The sequence below is a fragment of the Tenrec ecaudatus genome, chromosome 6 (assembly GCF_050624435.1).
Source record: "Tenrec ecaudatus isolate mTenEca1 chromosome 6, mTenEca1.hap1, whole genome shotgun sequence".
NCBI lineage: Eukaryota > Metazoa > Chordata > Mammalia > Afrosoricida > Tenrecidae > Tenrec > Tenrec ecaudatus.
This window is the reverse complement of record NC_134535.1, coordinates 103,560,452-103,581,811: the sequence shown is the minus strand read 5'-3', so window position 1 is coordinate 103,581,811 and position 21,360 is coordinate 103,560,452. Positions and strand designations below refer to the sequence as shown.

General features: G+C 44.5%; 2 protein-coding genes across 6 annotated transcripts in view; one reads left to right on the top strand and one right to left on the bottom strand.

The window, feature by feature from the left end:
• Window positions 1-21,360, top strand: part of PPFIBP1 (PPFIB scaffold protein 1) — a 204,603-nt gene that overhangs the window by 67,433 nt on the left and 115,810 nt on the right. For all 5 annotated transcript variants that reach the window (XM_075551936.1, XM_075551934.1, XM_075551935.1 and 2 more), the window contains one exon: window positions 8,269-8,350. The gene's annotated coding sequence lies outside the window, so the exon portion shown is untranslated. The remainder of the gene's footprint in view (window positions 1-8,268; window positions 8,351-21,360) is intronic.
• Window positions 17,499-19,280, bottom strand: LOC142450233 (alpha-aminoadipic semialdehyde dehydrogenase-like). The gene is given in 2 exon segments (XM_075551931.1): window positions 17,499-18,641; window positions 18,643-19,280. Coding segments are annotated over 2 exon segments (1,599 nt in total). The 5' UTR covers window positions 19,275-19,280; the 3' UTR covers window positions 17,499-17,674.

The window sequence follows — 21,360 nt, the reverse complement described above, 5'->3', positions numbered from 1 at the left end:
GTAGTTCAAACCCACCCATGGCTGGCTCCGTGGGAGAAAGGACTTGGCAGTCTGTTCTTGTAAAGATCAGAGCCTAGGAAACTCTATGGGGCAGTTGTATGTGCTCTGTCATATAATAACTTAACCTAATAACAATTATAACCTCATTTCCCCAATTCTTTGCCCCCCTTTTCTTTTTTGGGGGGTGGTGGTGGTGGCTAACTACTATCATTTTCTGGTTCTTGACCATTATTTCCATTATTAGCACCAGCAATGGGCGTTTCCCCTTTTATTCTGCAGAGAAACATGTCTTAAGCCTCTTACTAGAAGTCACTGGATAGGCATAAAACAAAGAGCTTTGTTGGAAGGCAGATGCCTATTGGTTGAGTGGGTTTAATGTGACTGACCACTCAGCCCAAGCTTGTGGTTATAAAATGTGTTTGTTAGCTCAGTGGCAGTGCATGACCACCTGTCCAAGAACTGGAATTTAAAAGGTGAAAGTGCGACAAATTTGTTAGCATCTATTCTTCGATAACAAAGTCTCATTGTTTTCAAGCCATAGTTTCGAAATATTTAGAGTGAAAACCAACAAGTGATCCGGAAATAACAAATGCTCTTGAGAGAATGCAAAGGCTTCCTGATTTAGGCAAGACTAGAGACGTGGCTGCGGGACACCTGGGGTTTTGAGTGTGTTTGGCATCAACTGTTTTTATGCCGTTTCACTCCTTCAACCTTTTTTCTAGTACAGGTGGAGCCAAGACTTTGCACTGAGTGTTTTTGGTCTTGAAGTCTCTGAAGTAAACTCCGATCCTTTATGGTCACCCCCTTTCTCACCTCAACCGCTGAGTTAAGAGCTCTCTTCTTCCTTCAGATCTAAATCACGAATGGCCTCCTTGTAAGGTCTTATTAGACCTGCTAGTGAGAGTCTTTGGACCTTTAAAACCGTGACACGTTTGTGTTTTGTGTACCATTCCCCTCCTGGACTGGGAGTAGCCTTAGACTGGTGAAATGACTATCTCGGTTACTTGGAAGATCCAGAATAAAAGGAGCTAGGCTGGAAAAGGATGTATGCGATAGGACATGAATCTTAAATGTCAAACTAAAAAAATTGGATTGTACTTGCAGACGTGGAAATGAGTCGAAGACAGGTAAGGCCATTTTAACCTAAAGATGAACTTGGTGATGAGTACGTTAGCACATATATATTGTAGTTTATTTAGAGACATATAAGCCGGTCTGAGTAAGAAAGGACAGTGGGTCACATTCAGGTCGCAGATTTTTTCCCCCAGACATGTGGACAAGTTCAGGAAGTGGTGGGCATGACTCAGCAAGGGGACGTCTTTTAGAACGTGTGGCAGCTGACATTCGATAGAGCTCTTCTTGCCTGACTATGAATAACAGTCGTCCAGTCATGTCTGTTGGTGCTCGCGCAGTCTTCTCCCAGATGGAGCTCAGAGAAGAGGATGAGACTGGATAGGAACCAATGCAGAAAGTTTAGAGAGCTTCTGAGAAGTCTTCATCTGGAAGCTTCCGAAAGGGCATGGGCTCTCTGGAGGGCCTATACTTTTCAAGGTAAAGACAGATCTTGCTCAATTAGTTTAATTGTTTTTGAATCTAGCGATACTATTTTTCTCATGAGCCAATCTGACCTGTTATTTAGCAGAAAGGTAACCTTCGGGACTGGTTTCCGTTCCAAGTGTAAAAGGTATCTCAGGACTGTCAGGGTGCAGCAAACTTTTGAGACAATTCTGTAATAAAAATTATTACAAACAGGTGAAATCACCATTGTCTGAATAATAGCCTATAAAGTTTTTCAATTTTATTCCAGACTCTTGTGGATGTACTGAGAGGCGCCGCCTGTGGCTCGTGATCTCGTTTGCTGTTGTTCCCTGGTCTGGAGGTTCTTCTAGCCTAGTGGCTACTGGTCCAGAACTCTGTCCTTTTTAAAGAATTTGAGTTTTGTCCGACATTTCTCTCCCATTCTATCCGGGGCCATCGGCTGTGTTCCTGGTCAGAACAGTCTGTAGTGGTGACTGGGCACCATGTAGTTACTGTTCTTCCCGGCCCAGGAAAGCCGAGGATGTGGTTCAAATGGACTGCTGTTTCTTCTTGGACACTTGATCTCCTTCGTTCTCTTTTGCTGCAGAACGGTGGAGATCAACAGTCATTTCTTAGAGGAGGGCTTGCCAGGAGACATTATTCCTCAAACTGGAAGGAAAATCGTAATAGGGAATTTAACCTTTGGAAAAGAAGTCCAATGCATGACCACACTCCATGTACTTCCTCATTCCTGGAACGCACCCATCCCAGGACCCCTTTCTTCTAACTAACAACCGTGTCTGCACTGGAAATCCTCCCTCTTCCACTTCTGTGACCTTACTCGGTCCATAAAGTCTAAAAGCTATGCCGACCTGACATTCAGGGCCAAGATCTTCCAGAAGGCTAGTTCCTCTGGGTCACTGCCTAATAAAATTTTCCTCTTTCAAAGTTCTCCAGGAGAACTCCTGGCTATTCCCAAGTCACGGTTTTGCTGTTACAAAACTAGGTTGTATGTAGAACATAAACTTTATAAACTGTGTTGTGCAGGTTGACCGAGTTGTCCCACGAGACTACACTCTTAGACCTTCAAACCTGATACACCACCCCACAATAGTCTAATTCTCTGATTGGTTACTGTAAAAGATAAATAATATGATAGAACGCTGCAGTCCTAGTACCACAAATTCAGTCCTTATGCTAGAATCAGAAATATCTTAAAGCTATGTGGATATAAAACTATGTGGACATGCACACATATTCTTACTGTGTGCTTTAGCCCAGACTGTGCAGAGGTATACTTTTACTTTCGTTATCTATTCATCACCCTTTGAGATTTATTTTGTGTAACTTTTATGTGGTTAAAATTATTATCAACATGGCCTTGAGATTAAGAATACCAGCCAAGGAGCCAGACTGCCTTGTTCCGATCCTGATCTATTTACCAGAATTGGCCAAGTAAATTAAACTCTCTTTCCCAGAGCCCTCATCTGAAGATAGGGATAATGATTTACCTATCTCAAAGAACTTTTATCAGAATTACATGAGCCAATTCATATGCAGTCCTTAGAATAGTGCCGGAGTAAGTTCCCTATAAATGATAGCTAATTTCTTTTTTTTAATAATCATTTTATTTGGGGATCATACAATTCTTATCACAATCCATACATACATCCATTGTGTCAAGAATATACGTACACTTGTTGCCATCATCATTCTCAAAACAATTGCCTTCTACTAGAGCCCTTAATATCTGCTGCTCATTTTCCCCCTCCCTCCCCACTCCCCCCTACCTCATGAACCCTTCATCATTCATAAATTATTATTATTTTGTCATATTACACTGTCAGATGTCTCCCCCCACCTTCTTCTCTGCTGTCCCTCCCCCAGGGAGGAGGCTATACGTAGATTCTTGTAATCAGTTCCCCCTCTACCCTACATTCCACCCGCCAGGCATCGCCACTCTCACCACTGGTCCTGCAGGAGTCATCTGTCCTGGATTCCCTGTGTTTCCAGTTGCTATCTGTACTATATACATTCTCTGGTCTAGCCAGATTTGTAAGGTAGAATTAGGATCATGATAGTGGTGGGGAGGAAGCATTTAAGAACTAGAGGCAAGTTATATGTTTCATCGTTGCTACCCTGCACCCTGACTGGCTCATCTCTTTCCCCCAACCCTTTAGTAAGGGGTGTCTGGTTGGCTACCAATGGGCTTTGAGTCTCCACTCTGCACTCACCCACATTTTCAATGATATGATTTTTGTTCCTTGATGCTTGATACCTGATCCCTTCGACAGCTTGTGGTCACATAGACTGGTGTGTTTCTTCCATGTGGGCTTTGTTGCTTCTGAGCTAGATGGCCGCTTGTTTATCTTCAAGCCTTTAAGGCCCCAGACACTATATCTTTTTTTTCCACATTTGCTTATGCACACATTTGTCTTCACTGATTGTATCAGGGAGGTGGGCACCCATTGATATGATTTATAGTTCTTTGATATCTGATGACTGGTCCCTTCTGCACCTTTTGGTCAGACAGGCTGGTGTGCTTTTTCCATGTGGGCTTTGATGCTTCTCAGCTAGATGGCTGCTTGTTTATCTTCAAGCCTTTAAGGCCCCAGATGCTATATCTTTTGATAGCCGGGCACCATCAGCTTTCTTCACCACATTTGCTTTTGCACACATTTGTCTTCAGTGATTGTTTCAGGAAGGTGGCCACCCAATGATATGATTATAGCTATTTTCATATTGTAAAAGGAGAAAATTAAAAGTAAGAAAAGGTTAAGTGACATAGTAGCTTATCCCACAAAATGACCAGAGTTTCAGTCCAGTGACCTAGTCCAGAGAAATACCTGTTTACTGTAGATCAGGAGTTGGCAATATTTTTTAAGGGGCAGATAGTAAATATTTTGTGCTTTGTTGACCATATAGTTTCTGTCACAGCGACTAGATTATTGGGTACACAAAAGCAGCCCTAGACAATAGGTTAGTGAATAGCCTGGCTGTTTCCTGATAAAGCTTTATTCACAAAAATCAGACTGAGAGCCGTATGTGGCCTGTGTACAGACAGCTCCCTATGTTGACATCATTAAACCGTGTGGTAGATTCTAATTCCATTTTGTTTTAATGCTTGAAATAAGTGTCCTTGAACAGTAACTTTGCTTCCTTATGGTTCGTTCTATATGTTGCTCTCAGTTTCGACAGTCATGCTTTTGAATATCAAAGTAGTTAAGAAAATAAGGCAAATAATCAATGTGTTCTCGTGACAACGGTCTCTTAATTTACGGTTTGGAGGATCCCCCTGCAATTTGAAGCCTGAGGTCGTGGGCAGAACGTAAGGACTTGTTCCACTGAGTGGGTACAAATGTAGACTGCACACAGTCATCCCTTGTTCTGCTGCACTTTTCTTTCTGGTGCTTTGCAGAGACTGTGCTTTTTTACAAATTTGTGGCAACCTCCCAACAGCATGTGCTCCTTTCATGTCTCAGGGTCACATTTTGGTAATTTTTACTATGTTTCCAACGTTTTCATATTACTAGTGCACCCTTAATAGATTATAGTAGAGTGTACACATAACCTTTATATGCACCAGGGAACCACAAAAGTTTCGTGACTCACTTATTGCCACATTAGCTTTATTACAGCAGCCTGGAAATGAACCTGAAGTATATCTGAGGTACGCCTCTGTGGGTGCCTGTGTGTGTGTGATATTTGAGTAGGAAAAGTTTTGTGAGCCAGATGAAAAGCTATCTGTACTTAGTGCTTGTCATGACAGGAAGAGTTTTTCTCCTTGGAATGTTGTTTGCATGGGTTTGGATTTTTCATGGCTTGCTTTTCAGTTTAATAATGTGCTCTTGTTTTTAAAATTAAACTTGTCAGTGAGTCTTTTTGTGAGTGACTGACTGTGGTGCTTAGTATTTATAGCTTCAGTCTGTTCCTGAGGAAATGACGAAGGTCTCTTACATTGGATCAAAACTGTACAACAAAGGATATCTTTGATTTCCTTAAATGAGGCCCATGATGAAATCTCAAAAAATATAATGGCTTGTGTTTGTAAATGTTGTGTATTCATTCCTGCTTGGGTCAAATAATCAGAGCTCTGTGCTGAAGGAAGGATTGAATTTACTCAAAGCTTTTCAGTTTATATGAATTCCTCTGAAACAAGTTTGGGCACTGCTAATTTTCTCATAATGCTCTCTGAATTTTTTTTCTCTCCTTTCTTACATTTTGTATGTTGTTTTGAGTTGGATCTTATAGACTATTTGTATATGTTTTTCTTCTCTTTCTGTAGTTCTCTTGACTTTTCTCCTAACTTTCTCCTTTCAGTGAAATGCCCAGACATTTGTGAACTCTCTCCACCTTGTGCCTGTGACTCCCAGCTCGTAGCTCATGGGGTTTGGGCAGCCTGGGGGACTGACTGGCTGCCCTTCAGAAATCACTGTGGCTTGCTTCCTGCTGGCTAGTCCGGTTCTCTTAGCTGCTGTACGTGCAGGTGGCCTTCCCTCTGCTGTTTGTTCCAGGACAAGAGCTAAAGGGGCTGAGCAGGAGGGAGAAGGTCGGGCTCCTGCCTGCTCAGACTTCCTGTCATCTCTGCTCTGGGCCCCACATGGGAACTCCCATGTTTTCTTCAAGGCCTTGCGACAGTGGGTGGTTGGATTCTGGTGTGGTGACCGGTTGACATCAGCTGTTACAAACTCATTAGGATTTGCTGCTCTGGCCTGTAATGTACTCATTAATTTAGTCACACTGTTTGTTTCAAATGGTTTATAAGCAGCCGAAGGAATTATTTATCCAATTAATTCTTGGCTCAAAGTGTAAAACAAGTGGAGGTGAAATTGCCCTGCCCCACCACTCCCACCTCTTTTCACTTAGGAGCCGGTAGGACGGTGTGCTTTGCGAGCACACCCTAGGCTCATTAAAATGTCTCACTGTTAAGTGCTTCAGAGTTACCTGCCTTTTTATGTGTATATATGCTATATATGAAGCTGCCTTTGGACAGGCACTTCACCTAATATGACTTCATTCTTTAAGACAACTGAAATTTCTTACCCAGTTTTGCATATTACTTTAAGGTTAAGCACCTATCTCTTCTGAAGCTTAAAAAACAAACAAACTAATCCTTTATTTTGAGGAATGTGCTCCCAAAAGGGCATTCATTAAGTTGTTGGAATCTTAGAACTGATCTATTGCTTCTCTAATTGATAACACCTCTGGGGCCACCAAAGCCTCAGAAAGGGCAGGGGGAAAGAGGCAGCTCAATTCCTACTTCCTTATTATGTCTTGGACAGGTGCTGATTTAAGGACTCCTGGTGGCTGGGGGCTAAGCACTGGGCTTCTAACCACAAAGGCAGTAGCTCCAAACCACCAGCCTGTCTCTGGGGAGAACTATGGAGCCATTTGCTCTCGTAAAGATGGACAGTTTCAGAAACGCAAAGCAACAGTTCCATTCTGTTCTGTAGGGTCGCGCTGAGTTGGAATTGACTCCTTGGATAGCAGTGGACTGTGGCTTCTTTCCCCCCTTAGTATTTAACTTGGAGAAACTGCACTTTCTCAGTTGGGTGAAAGCCGTTATGAGGCATTTGAAGAGGAAGCATCTTTCTATGCCTAAATATTTCTTTACAACGAATCATTGTTTTATTTCTTTATTGTGGTGGGAGTGTACATGCCCATATATGGGTGGCAGCTGTGGGTTTTTCCCTCCTAAGTATGCATGATATAAAAGGAATAATTATCCAATTAAATCTTGGTTCAGAGTATAAAACAGGTGAAGGTGAAATAAAGATTAAGAGATAAAGGGAATTGGAAATGTACATCTCAAATCAATGTATATATTTTGATGTATTGTCTACGTATTTTTCTTGTTGGACAAGAAAACAGTCAGTTGTAAGCAATTCCTCATTAAAAAATCTTATGTGCTGGATTCTTACCCCAAAACCCAAAATCACTGCTATTGAATTGATTCTGCCTCATATCGACCTTAGTAGTAGGACAAAATTAGAACTGCCCCTTTGGGTTTCTGAGACTATAACTCTTTATGGGAATAGAAAGTCTTGTCATTCTCGGACGAGCCATGGCTGTCCTTGGAGATTAGTGGCCCGACATGTACTCCATTCACCCCAAAAGTTCAGCTAGATACCTGGTATTATAAATATTAATGTTCATGTTGGTTGTTTGGGCAGATAATTAGGCCTTAGGAACGGAGTGTTTTTGTTAGCTATTTCCACAGAAGAAATCCCACAAGTCGATGGCTTTCACAGAGTTTCTTTCTCACAGTGTTGGAGGCCAGTAGTGTGAATCCAGGTTCTAGCTAGCTCTAGGGCAAGACTCTGACCACTGTAGGGGAAATTCTTATCTAAGTTTGTGTTTGCTTCGCTGTCAAATCTGCTCTTTTTGTATTTCTAAGGTGATTGGTTTAAAACACACCCTACACTCATATGACCTCTTCCTATGGCACTGGTCTGGGGAAGACACAGTTCCATCAGAACAGTGAGGAAGAAAGAGAGAGAGGGAGGCGGAGAGGAGAAGAAGGAAGGAGAGAGAGGGAAGATAGAAGGATGGACTAAGGAAAGGAGAACATTGTTGGATCTAAGGGCATGCATTGTTAATACACACTGGCTTATTTTTAGTTACACTTGCTATTGAGTTCCTGCGGTGTGTACATGCAGTAATTGATCATCCAGAAGTTTTGTTTTTGTTGGGTGTGCTAGATTTTGAAATTACTTTCCATTTGTCATTTTAATTTTTGTTTCTTCCCAGCATTTGGATGGATCAATCTGCCAAGTCCATACGGGATTGGAAGAGCTGAGCAAAATCAATATTAAGCCTGATTTTGTTACATGTAAGTAAACTCATCCCTCATTATGGTTCTTTTTAGACATCCCTGAAGCCTGTAATTACCATCCTGTGTGCTCAGTGTCTACATTTCTTTTGCCAGTAGCAAAGGTACTTGGCTATCGCCACGTTAATCATGAAATCTGTGAGAGTTTTATCCACCTTTAAAATGCTTTGTTCTAAATGTAGCATGAGGAACAGAAAGAGTAGAATGAGTAACAGAGGTGGCACCAACATTTTGTGATGCAGTCGATGAGTAAATAAATGTGTCTTGGCCCCAAGAAGGAAAACACAGACCTGGCAGCACATCAAAAGCACAGGTCTTCTTGGCAAGTCGTTTGTTGCTTTTGTCCCATGGGCTGTGTCAGTCTTGGATCTAAACCAGTGGCATGGCTGGTCAGCCCATTAATGGCCTTATAGACACCCCGGCTATTGGCCTTACAAAAGATGAGATGATTGTGCATTCCCTTCCTCCCCACCCCCCTTGCCTAGCCATAATAATAGCTACCATTTATTGAGGCACTACTACATGATAAGTATTTGACCAATTTGAGTCAGCATCCCTTCGATAATAACTTTTTCTGAATAATTGCCACAAGCCAGGCACTGCTCGGATGCAGTTACCTGTATCGTATCCTCATGACCTCCTTATACCGTTGCTTACTGTCTTACTGCCATTGAGTTGATTTCGACTCAAAGCGACTCTACAGGACAGAGTAGAACTATTGCCCCTGATAGTTTTCAAGGCTGTAATTCTATACGGGAGTAGAAAGCATTTTCCTTCTTGTGCAGAGCAGCCTGCAGTTTTGAACTACTGACCTTGTAGTTAGGAGCCCAAAGCTTAACCGCTAAGCCACCAAGGTTCATACCTTGCACAGTCAGAGTTATTATTCTATGGATCTAGCTGAAGACAGTGAGGCTCAGAGAGGAATATGCTGAAGGTCACACATAAGTAGGTAGCAGCGCCTCAATCTCTGCTGGGCTTCAAGCCAAGCACTCTGACTTTTTCTGGTCTGCTATGTTACTTACAGAGTGTTCAAATGCTTCTCCTGGTATCACTCTCAGTAGAACACTGAGCCTTCTAGGTTGTGTTTGTAATAGGCACATGATCCTAATCCTTCTAAACCAATGGTTCTCAGCCTTCCTAATGCCACGACCCTTTCATACAATTCCTCATGTGGTGGTGACAGCCAACCATCAAATTATGTTTGTTGCTACTTCATCACTGTCATTTTGCTACTGTTATGAGTTGGGTGACCCCTGTGAAAGGGTCGTTTGATCCCCCCAAAGGGGTCGCGACCCACGGGTTGAGAAACACTGTTAAGTCGCATCAAGGAAAGAAAGCGGAGAAACATCCTCCCACATTTGAGAGGTTGCTTTGGTACCTGGGTGGGCCATGACTCGCTGCTATCACGCCACGTCTGACTCACAGCAGTCCTACAGGACAGGGTAAAGCTGCCCCTCTGGGTTTCTGAGACTGTAACTCTCTAGGAGTTGAAAGTCTAGTCTTTCTCCTGCAGAGCAGCTGGAGTTTCAAACAGCACAGCGCGTCACCAGGACACCACTCCCAGGCCTCCTGCATTGTGTGTGCTTGCGATATGTAAGCTTCACAACTGCGCAAATGCTTCGAAGGGGAGTGAATCGGATGCTTTCCAGGGTCTCTTTCTGATAGCTTTTCATGAAGTGTCCTATTCGCCGTGCAAATTGCCCAGATCAGAGGTGGACAGCTCTGTGTAGCCAGCTCCTAAATTAAGATACAACAGTGTCAGCCCGCCAAACATACTTCTCCTGGGAACCCACTCTCCTGACTTTAATTCCAGTGGTTGATTTTGCCTGTTTGGGAAATTTATGACAGTAGGATCATGCGGGATTCTCTTGTCCCAGACTTATCTTGCTTATTATGTTTCTGACTTTTGTCTGTGATGTTGCATAAAGTGTATTTTATTCATTCTTATTCTAACGGTCCTCTGTGTTAGATGAAGTTTACAGTTGTTGGGCATTTCAGAGAATCCCAGGGATTCAATGTTGCTCAGCCACTGAATGATGGCCCGGGGGTTGGGACCCACGGCAGTGCAGGAGGGAAAGCTGTGGCCGCCTAGGCCCAGGAAGACTGACAGTATTGGAAGCCTCACGGAGCAGCCCTACTCTGGCCCTAAAGGGTTATGATGAGTCAGTCAGCTGACCTCAAATAGCAGCGGGTTTGGTTTGGGTGGGTTTGGGTCCTTTGGTGGTTTCCAGTTGAGAAATAGGGCTCCTATGAATATTTCTGGAATAGCTTTTAATGATGACTCTATTTCGTTTGGTCAGGGACCACTCAGCAATTTCAGATTCGGCAGCCTTGAGAAATGATGTTGCACTGAGCGTCTCCGCAAGCAGAGAAACCAGTTTCGGTAACCACATGGTTTGTCTGCATGTGGCCAGTGGGAACCCCTCTCTGATAGGTGCGTGAGGAGATAAGGTGGGTTCTTTAGGCAGAGAAGGGTGGTCATTGTGTGGTACTGGGTGGGATTACAGAGGGGAAGAAGAAATCGATCCTGAACTCCCCAGGAGTGATGGAGATATGTCGCCAACCGCAGCAGGGCGTGGAAAGGTCACAGGTGATTCAGCTCTTGAAACCTGAACAACACATGAGAGTTGACTAGAACCCAGAACCAGGTGTCGTCAAGTGGGAAACGACTCATGGCTAAGTCACCATCCACTCGATGGCAGTGAGTCTGGTCTTTGGTTTTAGGGCTCTGTGCATTATAACTACAGAAGTAAGGTGGTCCCCTATGATGTCGTCTGTGTTCCTGGTCTGCCAGAATGCTGTTCCCTCCTGATCAGATCATAGCCTAGGGCTTTTTCAGTCAAGAAGAGACATGAACTAGGGTGTGGCAATTTATAGCCGCGGTAGCAGCAACCGTGTAGTCTATAAACAGAAGATATACGTGTAATCTCGGCAGAAATTACAGTAGCATTTAGAGCTTGAAATAGCCTTCGCTTCCTTTGACTATCATAAAATGAGGTGTAAGCCTTGCTTGCTAGTGACTGGCTCCCAACTGCAGCGTAGTCATTGCATTTCTCTAGTATGTTTTAGTTGGTATTTGCAAACGCAAGTTGTCATTGTGCCATCAGCTTTTCTAGCGTGTGTATTTTTACTGTACTTCCTTCCCTTTGTAACAACAGTAGTTTTGTGTTGACTCTAGACTCTTAGGCCATTTGATACTGTGATCTGAAGAGAGTGTAGAAGAAAAGGCCATCAGCTGTCTTTCTGGGGGCTCTTCTGAGCATTTTGTACTGTCTTTATTTTGGATTTAGCTTGTCTTGTCTTTGCTCCGACCCCTTAGCGCCTTGGCTCTCTCATCTTGTTTGGAAGGCTCGCGGCACTGCACTTGGCTGACGGCTTTGGTCAACAATAAGCATTATCTCACCCTTGGGAGAGAGTTGAGAAGCTAACAGGGTGTAGCTCTCCATTCATGCACAAGGTGTAGTGCCTGGAACTATGGAGCAGGGAAGCCAGCTTTCAGTCCACTGGCACCCACAAAGGCTTTCCCATTACAGCAGCCGTTCTCAACCTGTGGGTCGCAACCCCTTCTGGGGCTGAACGATCCTTTCACAGGGTCGCCCAATTCATAATAGTAGTAAAATGACAGTGATGAAGTAGAAACGAAATTAATGTTAGGCTTGGGGGGGTCACCGCCACCTGAGGGACTGTGAGAGGGTCTCGGCATGAGGAAGCTTGAGAACCGCTGCATTGGAGGATGTGAACTTTGCAGGTGGAGCTTGTGGATTCTGAGTGAGGCATTCTCATGATGGTTTGCCAGGATTCGGATTGCCTTGCTGTTTGCAAATTTTTAGAAATTAAAGAATGCTTTTTTTTTTTTTTTGGCCTAGTAAAGTGGCCTTGATTCTTTAGGATCCGCATGTACCTGGTCTGAGATCTCAGACTTGGCTTCCTGTGTTGATGTTGTTGGGTACTTTTCAGTGATTCTTCCACACAGGGACTCTGCGGGACGGAGTAGACCAGCCCTGTGTGGCTGGCGAGGCTGGCGTCTCTCTGGGAGCACCTCAGCACACCTCTTTCCTGTGGAGCTACTGGTTGGTTTCAAACCACCAACCTTTCAGTCCTCTGGTGAGCACTTAACCCATTGCGCCACCTGTGCTGTTTAGGGTGGTGCAACACCAGATATTAAGTAAGAAACAAGTGTTTTAATCTCAAGGAGTAGCACCCCTTCAACCACAGTACTTCTAACCAGAGAAAATAGGGGCGCTTGAGAAAACCCCTTGTAAGGATGTCACCCCCCCAGCCTCTTGACCCTTTCTGTCTCATTGCCCCCTCTCCCCTTAGCTGACAGAACAGCAAACGTTTCTTTGTAAGACAGTCTCTGAATGGTTCTAGAAACATCACACCCAAAACCAAGCCCACTGCCCTTGAGTTGGTGCCAATGCATCGCGACCATGAAGGACAGAAAATACAAATCCTGTTGAGAGTGGTGGAGGTTCCAGAAGGCAATTTGGGTTTTCCTGACTTTGTAGCTCTGCTGACCTCTCAGACAATGGAGCTGCAGGACCGTTGTGGTCAGTCCCGTGCACACGTTTCTTGGTATAAGAAAAGCAAGGTAATCTCCACAAGAGAGGTGGGAACCTTCCTTAGTCCAGCTAAGCCTGCATACATGATGAAAATCAATGGTTGAAGTGAAAAATGAGTCACAAGCTGGCTTGGCCAGATTGATGTTGAGAAAACATTTCTAAACAGAGTCATGTCAGTAAGATGAATTCTGTCGCGGAGAACTTGACCAATTAGTAATTCCTGCTGAAAAACGATAGCTCTGCTGCCAGGCTCCGAGCCTCTGGAGAGCAGGGGCAATCTGTACGCTCATGCTGCTGGCATGGAGTGTCGTAATGGCCATCACATGTTGGGGCTCAGCAAATGGAAGAATGCTAAATAAGCGAATGAATGAGAGCGTGAAGGGATATCTGCCTCATGAACCGCAACTTCCGGACACCTTGAGTCCAATGCATGGTTTTGGATTCTATAATTTTCTGTCCACTGGTCCCTGAATTAGCTCATGCAAATGCCAGTTCCCTGTGTTTGAATCCGTAGTACCTTTGAGCTGGTGTCGCATGGGGGAGGGGGCCGTTACGGCAGCGAGGTATGCTAGCGCAGACCCATCAACCATTCTGCAAAATCTCCTTAAGGGCCAGAACGGCCTTTCCTCTGTCATCTTGCTGTGGAGCCTGGTCGGCAGCTTGTCCCCCTCCTCAAATATTCCTGCTGAAGGAGCCCTGGTGGTGTAGTGGGCTACTCACTGACCACACAGTCAGCGGTTTGAACTCACCAGGCCCCCCCCCACCCTTGAGAAAGACGAGGCTGTCAGTTCTTGTAAAGATTTAAAGCCCGGAAACACAGAGGGTCTGTTTTACCCTGTCCCATAGGGTCACTGTGAGTCAGAGTTGACGGCTAGCATTGCATTGAGTTTTTTGAGAGTCCTGATGGTGCAATGGGTAAGCATTCACCTGCTAAGGGAGGGGCTGGCCGTTCAAACCCACCTGGCAGCTTGCACGAGAAAGGCTGGGGCATTTGCTTCAGTAAAGGTTTCAGTTGTACTTTGTCCTAAGGGGTTACTATGAGTCAGAACTCAATGACAATGGTAGCAGCAACAGTGCCCCTGCTATCAACCTCCTTCCTTCTGGCTCAATCCTGTGTTGCTGCTGTTGCCTAGACCACAGGTGTGCATCATCTCATTCTCTAGCTTCTGAAATGTTATTTTTCCCTCCACAGAATGAAGTTCGGAACTCCTTAGCGATCTGATCCATCCCTCCATTTCAAATTTGTGTCTTTTACATTTATTTGCACTAAGATCTCTCCCATGTGTCCAACCTCATTTGACCTTGTTTTTCTTTTCCCCAAGTGTACCACTTCTCTGTCAGTTGGTCCTACTGTGGTGGCTTGCATGTGGCTGTGGTTGTTGGAAGCTGTGTCCCTGGCATTTCAGATATCACTGGGTCACCCACGTGAATAGGCCTCAGTAGAGCTTTCAGACTAAGAACAGACCATGATGAAGGAATAGGCTGTCCACTTCAGAGGCACTAGCCACTGAAACCTTATGGCTAGCAGCAAAGCACTGTCAGATACTGGAAACCCAATGAGTAGCGGCAGAACATTGTCGAATGTAAGCACAGTTGTGAGGACTTCCCTCTGCTGTACACAGGGTCACTGTGACTGGATGGCATCTAACATCAAGTGGACTTTATAGACATTCTTGTCTCCTGCCACTGCTGTCTGCTCCTCCTGCACTGCGCCAGTCCCAGCCATTCCTTTTACACCTAGCTCAAAGTTACCGCCTCAGTGCTGTGTCTGGAGTGGGCTGCTAACCACAGGGTCAGCAGTTGGAAACCACCAGCCGGTCCATGGGAGAAAGATGAGGCTTTCTACTCTCAAGAAGTTGCAGTCTTGAAAACCCATAGGGCAGTTCTTCCCTGTCCTGCTACCATGTCACTGTGGATGGGAAGGGATTCGATGGTGGTGAGTTTTGTGTGCCTGTTAGTTTTCTGAGTTTGGGTGCTGGGTCTGGTGAGATGCTTGTCTCCTCTATAAAGATGAACTCTTCGGCAGAAAGCTGCATCACTCTCGTGTTGGTGATGTGTAGTAAATGCATTTGAATGAATGAATAAATCTAAACATCTGGAGGTTTTGGTAATAAATGTGAAAGCCTTAAGAATCCTTGAAAATGAAAAAGTGATCTTACAATATTGGGATTTTTTTTTCAGACAAGCAGAAAACTGTGTTCCCTATTGGAAACTGATTTTTCCTGTTGTACAAAATGGCGTTTTTCTGTTTAGGAAACATGTAGAGTGTGCAGCCCCTCCCCCTCATATATACCCTCCAATTCTCCTCCCACCCCCAGTGTAAACATCCAGGGACTCAACTTAATTAAAGCAGTAGCTAGTTAAATTTTATATGAGAGGAAATGAAATTCAATAGCAGATATTATCTGTTTAAATGATTTCCTGCAGCTTAACCATTCATTTCACCAAAATTTTATCGCAGAGCTACTAGGTACAGAAAACTGAGCCAGGGGTTTGGAGTATGCAGAGATAAGCAGAACACACAGGGGCGTTTGTCTGGTAGGAGAGAGGCTTGGGTGCACATTTCTATTAAAAAGGATAAACTGTGCACTTGCGGGAGGCAGAAATGAAGTGCTGGGTGGTACCGATGCAGTGAGATGAAGTCCAGCCTGCCTGGTGCGAGCTGGAATCTAACCTGGGTCTGGCAGGGTGGCTGGGGCTTGGTGGGTAGCTGGGTGGACTGCAGCAGCAGCAGCAGTTTGAAATCACCAGCCGCTCCTTGGGAGAAAGACTGGGCTTTCTACTCTGGTAAAGAGTTGACATCTTTGGGAACCCACAGAGTCAGGCCTCCCCCAGGCCTCCCCTGTCCTATAGAGTCTCTTTGAGTCGGCATCGACTCGCTGGCAGTGGGTTTGGTTTTTTGGTTTGGGTCGCAGGGCAGACTGAAGCAGCGGTGTGATTTAGAACCATTTCAAAGAAGGAATAAGGAGCAAAGGCACCAAGGCAGGAATCAGGACCAGGAACAACCGTACGAGGGTCTGAACCACGAGGCGTGAGCAAAGTAAGCCCGAAAAGACACACCAGCACCCAGTTGTAGTGAGAATTAATTGGCAGCTTGCTTGGACTTTTTCAGTAGTCACTAGAAGCGGTGGCCGATGTTTAAGCACAGGGAGTACCTGGCAGTGCCTCACAGGAGCTGAAATTCCAGGTGCTTATTGTGTGTGCGTCTGGAAGGTGCGTGGGTGGTGCAAATGGTTTACACGTAGTTACCTTGAGGTCTGTGGTTCAAACCCACCCAGCGGCACCATGGAAGAAAGACTTGACCTTCTGCTTCCTAAATAATCCACCACTGAAAGCCTGTGGAGCCCAGCTCTATGCTGACAAACTTGCTGTCACCAGAGTGTGAAGGCAGCCGGTCATTTTCCTGGGCCAGCAAGTGTTCTCAGCGCTTTCTAGGAAGATTTGTTTTCCTAGATCCTCATTACAAGAATAGTGCTATTAGCATTGCAGGAAAGGCCCAGAGAAGTTGAGTAACTTCTCCAGGATCCACAGCAAATAAATGGTAGACCTGGGATTTGAAGTTAGGAATGTCTCACTCAAAAACTTAGTTTTTAACTTGGGATTGCAGAGTAGATTTCTGGTGGTCTCTGAACTTTCTGAATTATATGGAAAGCATTCAGTGTGCTTAAATATTCACATGCCTATCTGTGTAAGAGATGATGTATTAACACCACCCCCCCAAAAAAAACCCCAACAACCCCAAAATAAAACAACCGAACTCACTGCCACCAAGTCAATTCTAACTCATGAACCCTATAGGACAGAGTAGAACTGCTCCTGTGGGTTTGTGAGGCTGTTAGTCTTTCTGGGAGTAGAAAGCCTCATCTTTACTCCTCAGACATGCTCATGATTTTGAACTTCTTCTGATCGTGTGGTTAGCAGCCCAAGGTGTAACCCACTACACTACCAGGGCTCTTCAGAGAAGACTTATAGCTTTAATCATATAAGAGGCATGCCTCAAAAAATGTTCATGAAACCCACGATATGTTTGAAAACGAATGTGTGTATGCTGAAAAGCTCTCCTACTGAACCCCACCGTCCTTGTAGTGGCTGGTGGCTTGGTTTACCTAGAATTTTGCAAAACCCAACTAATCTCCATCAAGTCGATCTGACTCATAGTGACCCTAAGGAACAGGATAGAACTGGTCCTGTGGATTTCTGAGACTCACTCCTTATAGGAGTAGAAAGCTTTTGTCTTTCTTCCATGTCCCAGGTGGTGGTTTCGAACTGCTGGTCTTGCAGTTAGCACCCCTACACAAACCCACTACACTACCAGTGCTCATTTTCCCAGAATAGCCCTGGTTAATTCCTGGTAACCAGGCATAATTAGTGGTACTCTCTTTTACTCTAAAAGTTCATCAGGATGGACAGTTTCTTTTTATTTATTTATTATTGCATCAAGCATATTCGTATATATGTTGCTATCATCATTTTCAAAACCTTTTCTTTCTGCTTGAGCCCTTGGTATCAGCTCCTCTTTTTTTCCTTCTCTCCCCAACCCTTGATAAATTATAAATTATTTTATTTTCATATCTTTTTTAATGCTATTATAACAACTTTATTTCTTTTTCAAAAATGAGTCTCTTGAGTTAGACAGGGCCTCGGGGGCATATGCAAAATAATGCAATTATTCAGGGCACATCTTCATTTTCTTTGTCTTCTCCATAAGAAATTGCTGCAGGAATGTCCCAAAGTCTTGAAGTTCTGTGAATCTAAGATGCTTTTACTGAAACTTGATTCCTTGAGCAAGAGGGAGATCCTTACTGTAGTTGATGGTGCAGGTGGATCTTCGCATGTACTGTTTCCAGGCGTCGCTGCCAGACTCCCGGCCACCACCAGTGTGCTTCTCGCCTCCAAATGCACCTCCGATCTCGGCGCCACTTGTGGGAATGTTGACGTTTACAATGCCGCAGTCTGATCCTTTGGGGCCAAGCCAGCGGAAGATTCTTCCCAGGTCCTTGGTGAAGATGCTACTGGAAAGCCCCTGTTTTACTTCATTATTCCAGGCAAAGACTTCCTCTTCATTCTTGAATTTAAAGATATACAGAATTGGAGCACAAGTCTCTGTGTGCGCGATGGACGCATCATGGGCAAGACCAGTCATGATCGTTGGTTCTACGTAATTCCCAGGGCGATCCATGGCCTTGCCTCCACAGACCATGGTGCCACCTTCCTTGGTCGTGGCTTCCACTGCCCGCAGGAACATGGCCACTGCCTCTTTGGTGTGGAGCGGCCCGTAGAGGATATCAGAGTCCCATGGGTTCCCGACACGGATCTGTGCATACGACTTTTTAAGTTTATTTACCACGTCGTCGTGGATGCTTTCATGCAGAAACAGGCGCCTCGCTGTCGTACACCGCTGGCCAGCTGTCCCCACGGCTGCAAAGAGAGCTGATGGAACCACTAAGCTGAGGTCTGCGTCCTCGAAAGCAATGATGGCATTGTTTCCTCCAAGTTCTAATAAACTTCTCCCAAACCTCTCCTGGACCAGCAGGGCCACCTGTTTCCCCACCTGAGTGCTGCCGGTGAAGGACAGCAGGTTCACTCGCTCGTCTTTGGCCATTGCTGTGCCAATATCTGCTCCACCACAAGTCATGGAACAAATTGCCCCAGGCAGCTTGTTGTCCTCCAAAACTTTGGCTATTATCTTTGTGACGGCTACACTGATGAGGGACCTCGTTGGAGCTCCCAGAGATCATGGCGATGGCATTGTTCCAGCCGTAGAGGGCCACGGGGAAGTTGAAAGCAGTGATGATTCCAACCAGGCCTACGGGATTCCACTGTTCCATGAGCGCATGGCCAGGTCTTTCAGAAGGCAAGATGGGTCCCCCAATCATTCGAGATAAGCCAACAGCATAATCACAAATATCCACGTATTCCTGAACTTCTCCCACACCTTCTACTAAGATTTTTCCCATCTCCAAAGACACCAAGCTTCCGAGCATTTGGATCTTCTCCCGTAAGGCATCGCCGATCTGCCGCACTATTTCTCCTCGTTTGGGGGCAGGGAAGTCTGCCCACACTTTCTAAGCTTCTCTGGCTTTCTTTACCGTTTCTTCATAGTCGGCTATGCTGGCCTGCCGGACTCTTGCAATTGGCTCGTTGTTAGCAGGGCAATAGGTTGTCACCACCTCTCCCCGGCCTCCCCAGCTTCCATTATACACGCCCTCGTTTTCCTCGTGGAGCCCCAGCTCCCTCAGCCACGCATACTGGGGCTGATTGACCAGCAGGGTGGACATGAAGGCGGCAGGCCTGCTCCAGGCTCCAGAGAGCTTGCTCCTCGTGACGGCGTGCAGGTGGACCCAGGCGGGGAAGCGCCACATCCCGAAACCCCGATCGAGCTCTATTTTCATATCTTAAGTCACTGGTTGTCACCCATGTTTCTGTTGTTTGCCCCCCCCAAAGGAGAGAGGGCGGTTATACATCAATCATTGCAATCGGTTCCCCTTCTCTCCCCTTACCCTCATGGTCTAGCTACTCCCATTATTATACCTGAGGGTTTTACCTGTGCTGGATTCTGTCAGGGGAGAGCTCCTATCTGTACTAGTGTACATGCTTCTTGCTGGCCAGAATTCTAAGGTAGAATTGGGGTCATGATAGTTGGGGGGTCGGGGGAGGAAGCATTAACGAACTAGAGGAAAGTTGTATGTTTCATCAGTGCTATACTGCACCTTGACTGGCTCGTCTCTTCCTTGTGACACTTCTGTGAGGGGATGTCCAATTATCTATAGATGGGCTTTGGGTCTCCATTCCGACAGCCTCATTTCCATTGAAATGGCTGTTTGTTTCGGGTCTTCTGATGCCTGATAACTGATCCTGTCGACACCTCGTGATCACACAGGCTGGTGTGCTTCTTCCATGTGGGCTTTGTTGCTTCCCTACTAGATGGCTGCTTGTTTACCTTCAATACTCTCAGACCCCAGGCGCTATATCTTTTGATAGCTGTGCACCATCAGCTTTCTTCATCACATTAGCTTAGACACCCATTTGTCTTCAGTGATTGTGTTGGGAAGGTGAGCATCACAGGGTGCCAGGTAATTAGAACAAAGTGTTCTTGTGTTGAGGGAGGGCTTGAGTGGAGGCCCAATGTCTGTCTGCTACTTAATACTTTTTTTAATTATAAAAAATTGTTTTACCTTAATACTTAACATATGTACATAGACCTATATCCCTATCATTATATCTTAATTTGTTTACATATATACATGCTTATGTTCATACCTCTATAAATGCCTTTTGCCTCCCAGTTCTTTCCTCTATTTTCTTTTACTTTCTCTTGTCCTACTGTCATTTTTGACCTTTGTTCAGCTCTCTGTACTTCTCAGCAATATTGTGCTTGATCAAACCCCACCATACATTCTACGCCCTTCTTGCAGGATGGACAGATTCTGTGGTCATTTTATGCCTTTGTTTCTTCTTATGGTTGGAAAATGCCCAAGCAATTTTTAGGACTTAGTGGTATAAGTTTCAGGCTGACCCTGATTTGTGGCCACCAGAAATTATGCCAGAAGTTCATTTGAAGGTAAACAAGAGCTATATGGGCAAATGGGGAGCTGATATCAGGGGTTCAAGTGGAAAGAGAATGCTTTGAAAATGATGATGGCAGCATATGTACAAATGTGCTTTACATACTGGATGAATGTATGGATTGTGATAAGAGATGTAAGAGCCCCCAGTAAAAGTATTTAATAATAATAAAAAGATATATCTGGACCTGGGAATTTTTGATAATTTGAAAAGGCAAAGGGGACTTAGTTCCCCAAAGGGGAAAATTACCCTCTTTGAATATCAACAAGAGCTAAATAAATTCCTGAAATCATCAGAGCTTTTGAATGATACTTAGATGCTTTCAACTGGACCAGCTTGTCTTTTTGTAGTTAAAGGAACTTGTGGACTGAGTCCTTACTAACCCATGAGGCTGAACCTGTGGTCGCTGGTGCTCAATGCAAAGGCAGATGTCGACATACATGAATGAATCCAGCTTAAAAATTACCTAGTTATTTTAGCTGAGAAGTCAAACTCATTATGTAAATTTTGCTTAGGCTAAAAATGTAAGGCTGTAAATATATATAAGATATTAGTACAATGCAAATATGTCAAATATAACACTTAATTTAAAAACAGAGAACTCTTCCCTACTTACTAGAATTTTAAAAAATGATATTTTTCTATCTTTACATTCCCTTTTTTATATTTTCCCCCTTAGGCCTCCCGAACAGAAGTTGCTGACATTTTACACTTCATACCTTAAATGCATTAGCTTAAATTGCTTAACATAAAGGACATTCTATTAAATAACCATATAACTGTTTTTATATGTACTAAATCTTGAATCTATTCTCTGATCTACAGCCCATATTCAGATTTCTCCACTTGTTCTAAGAATACTCTTTTCCATAGCTTTGTTTC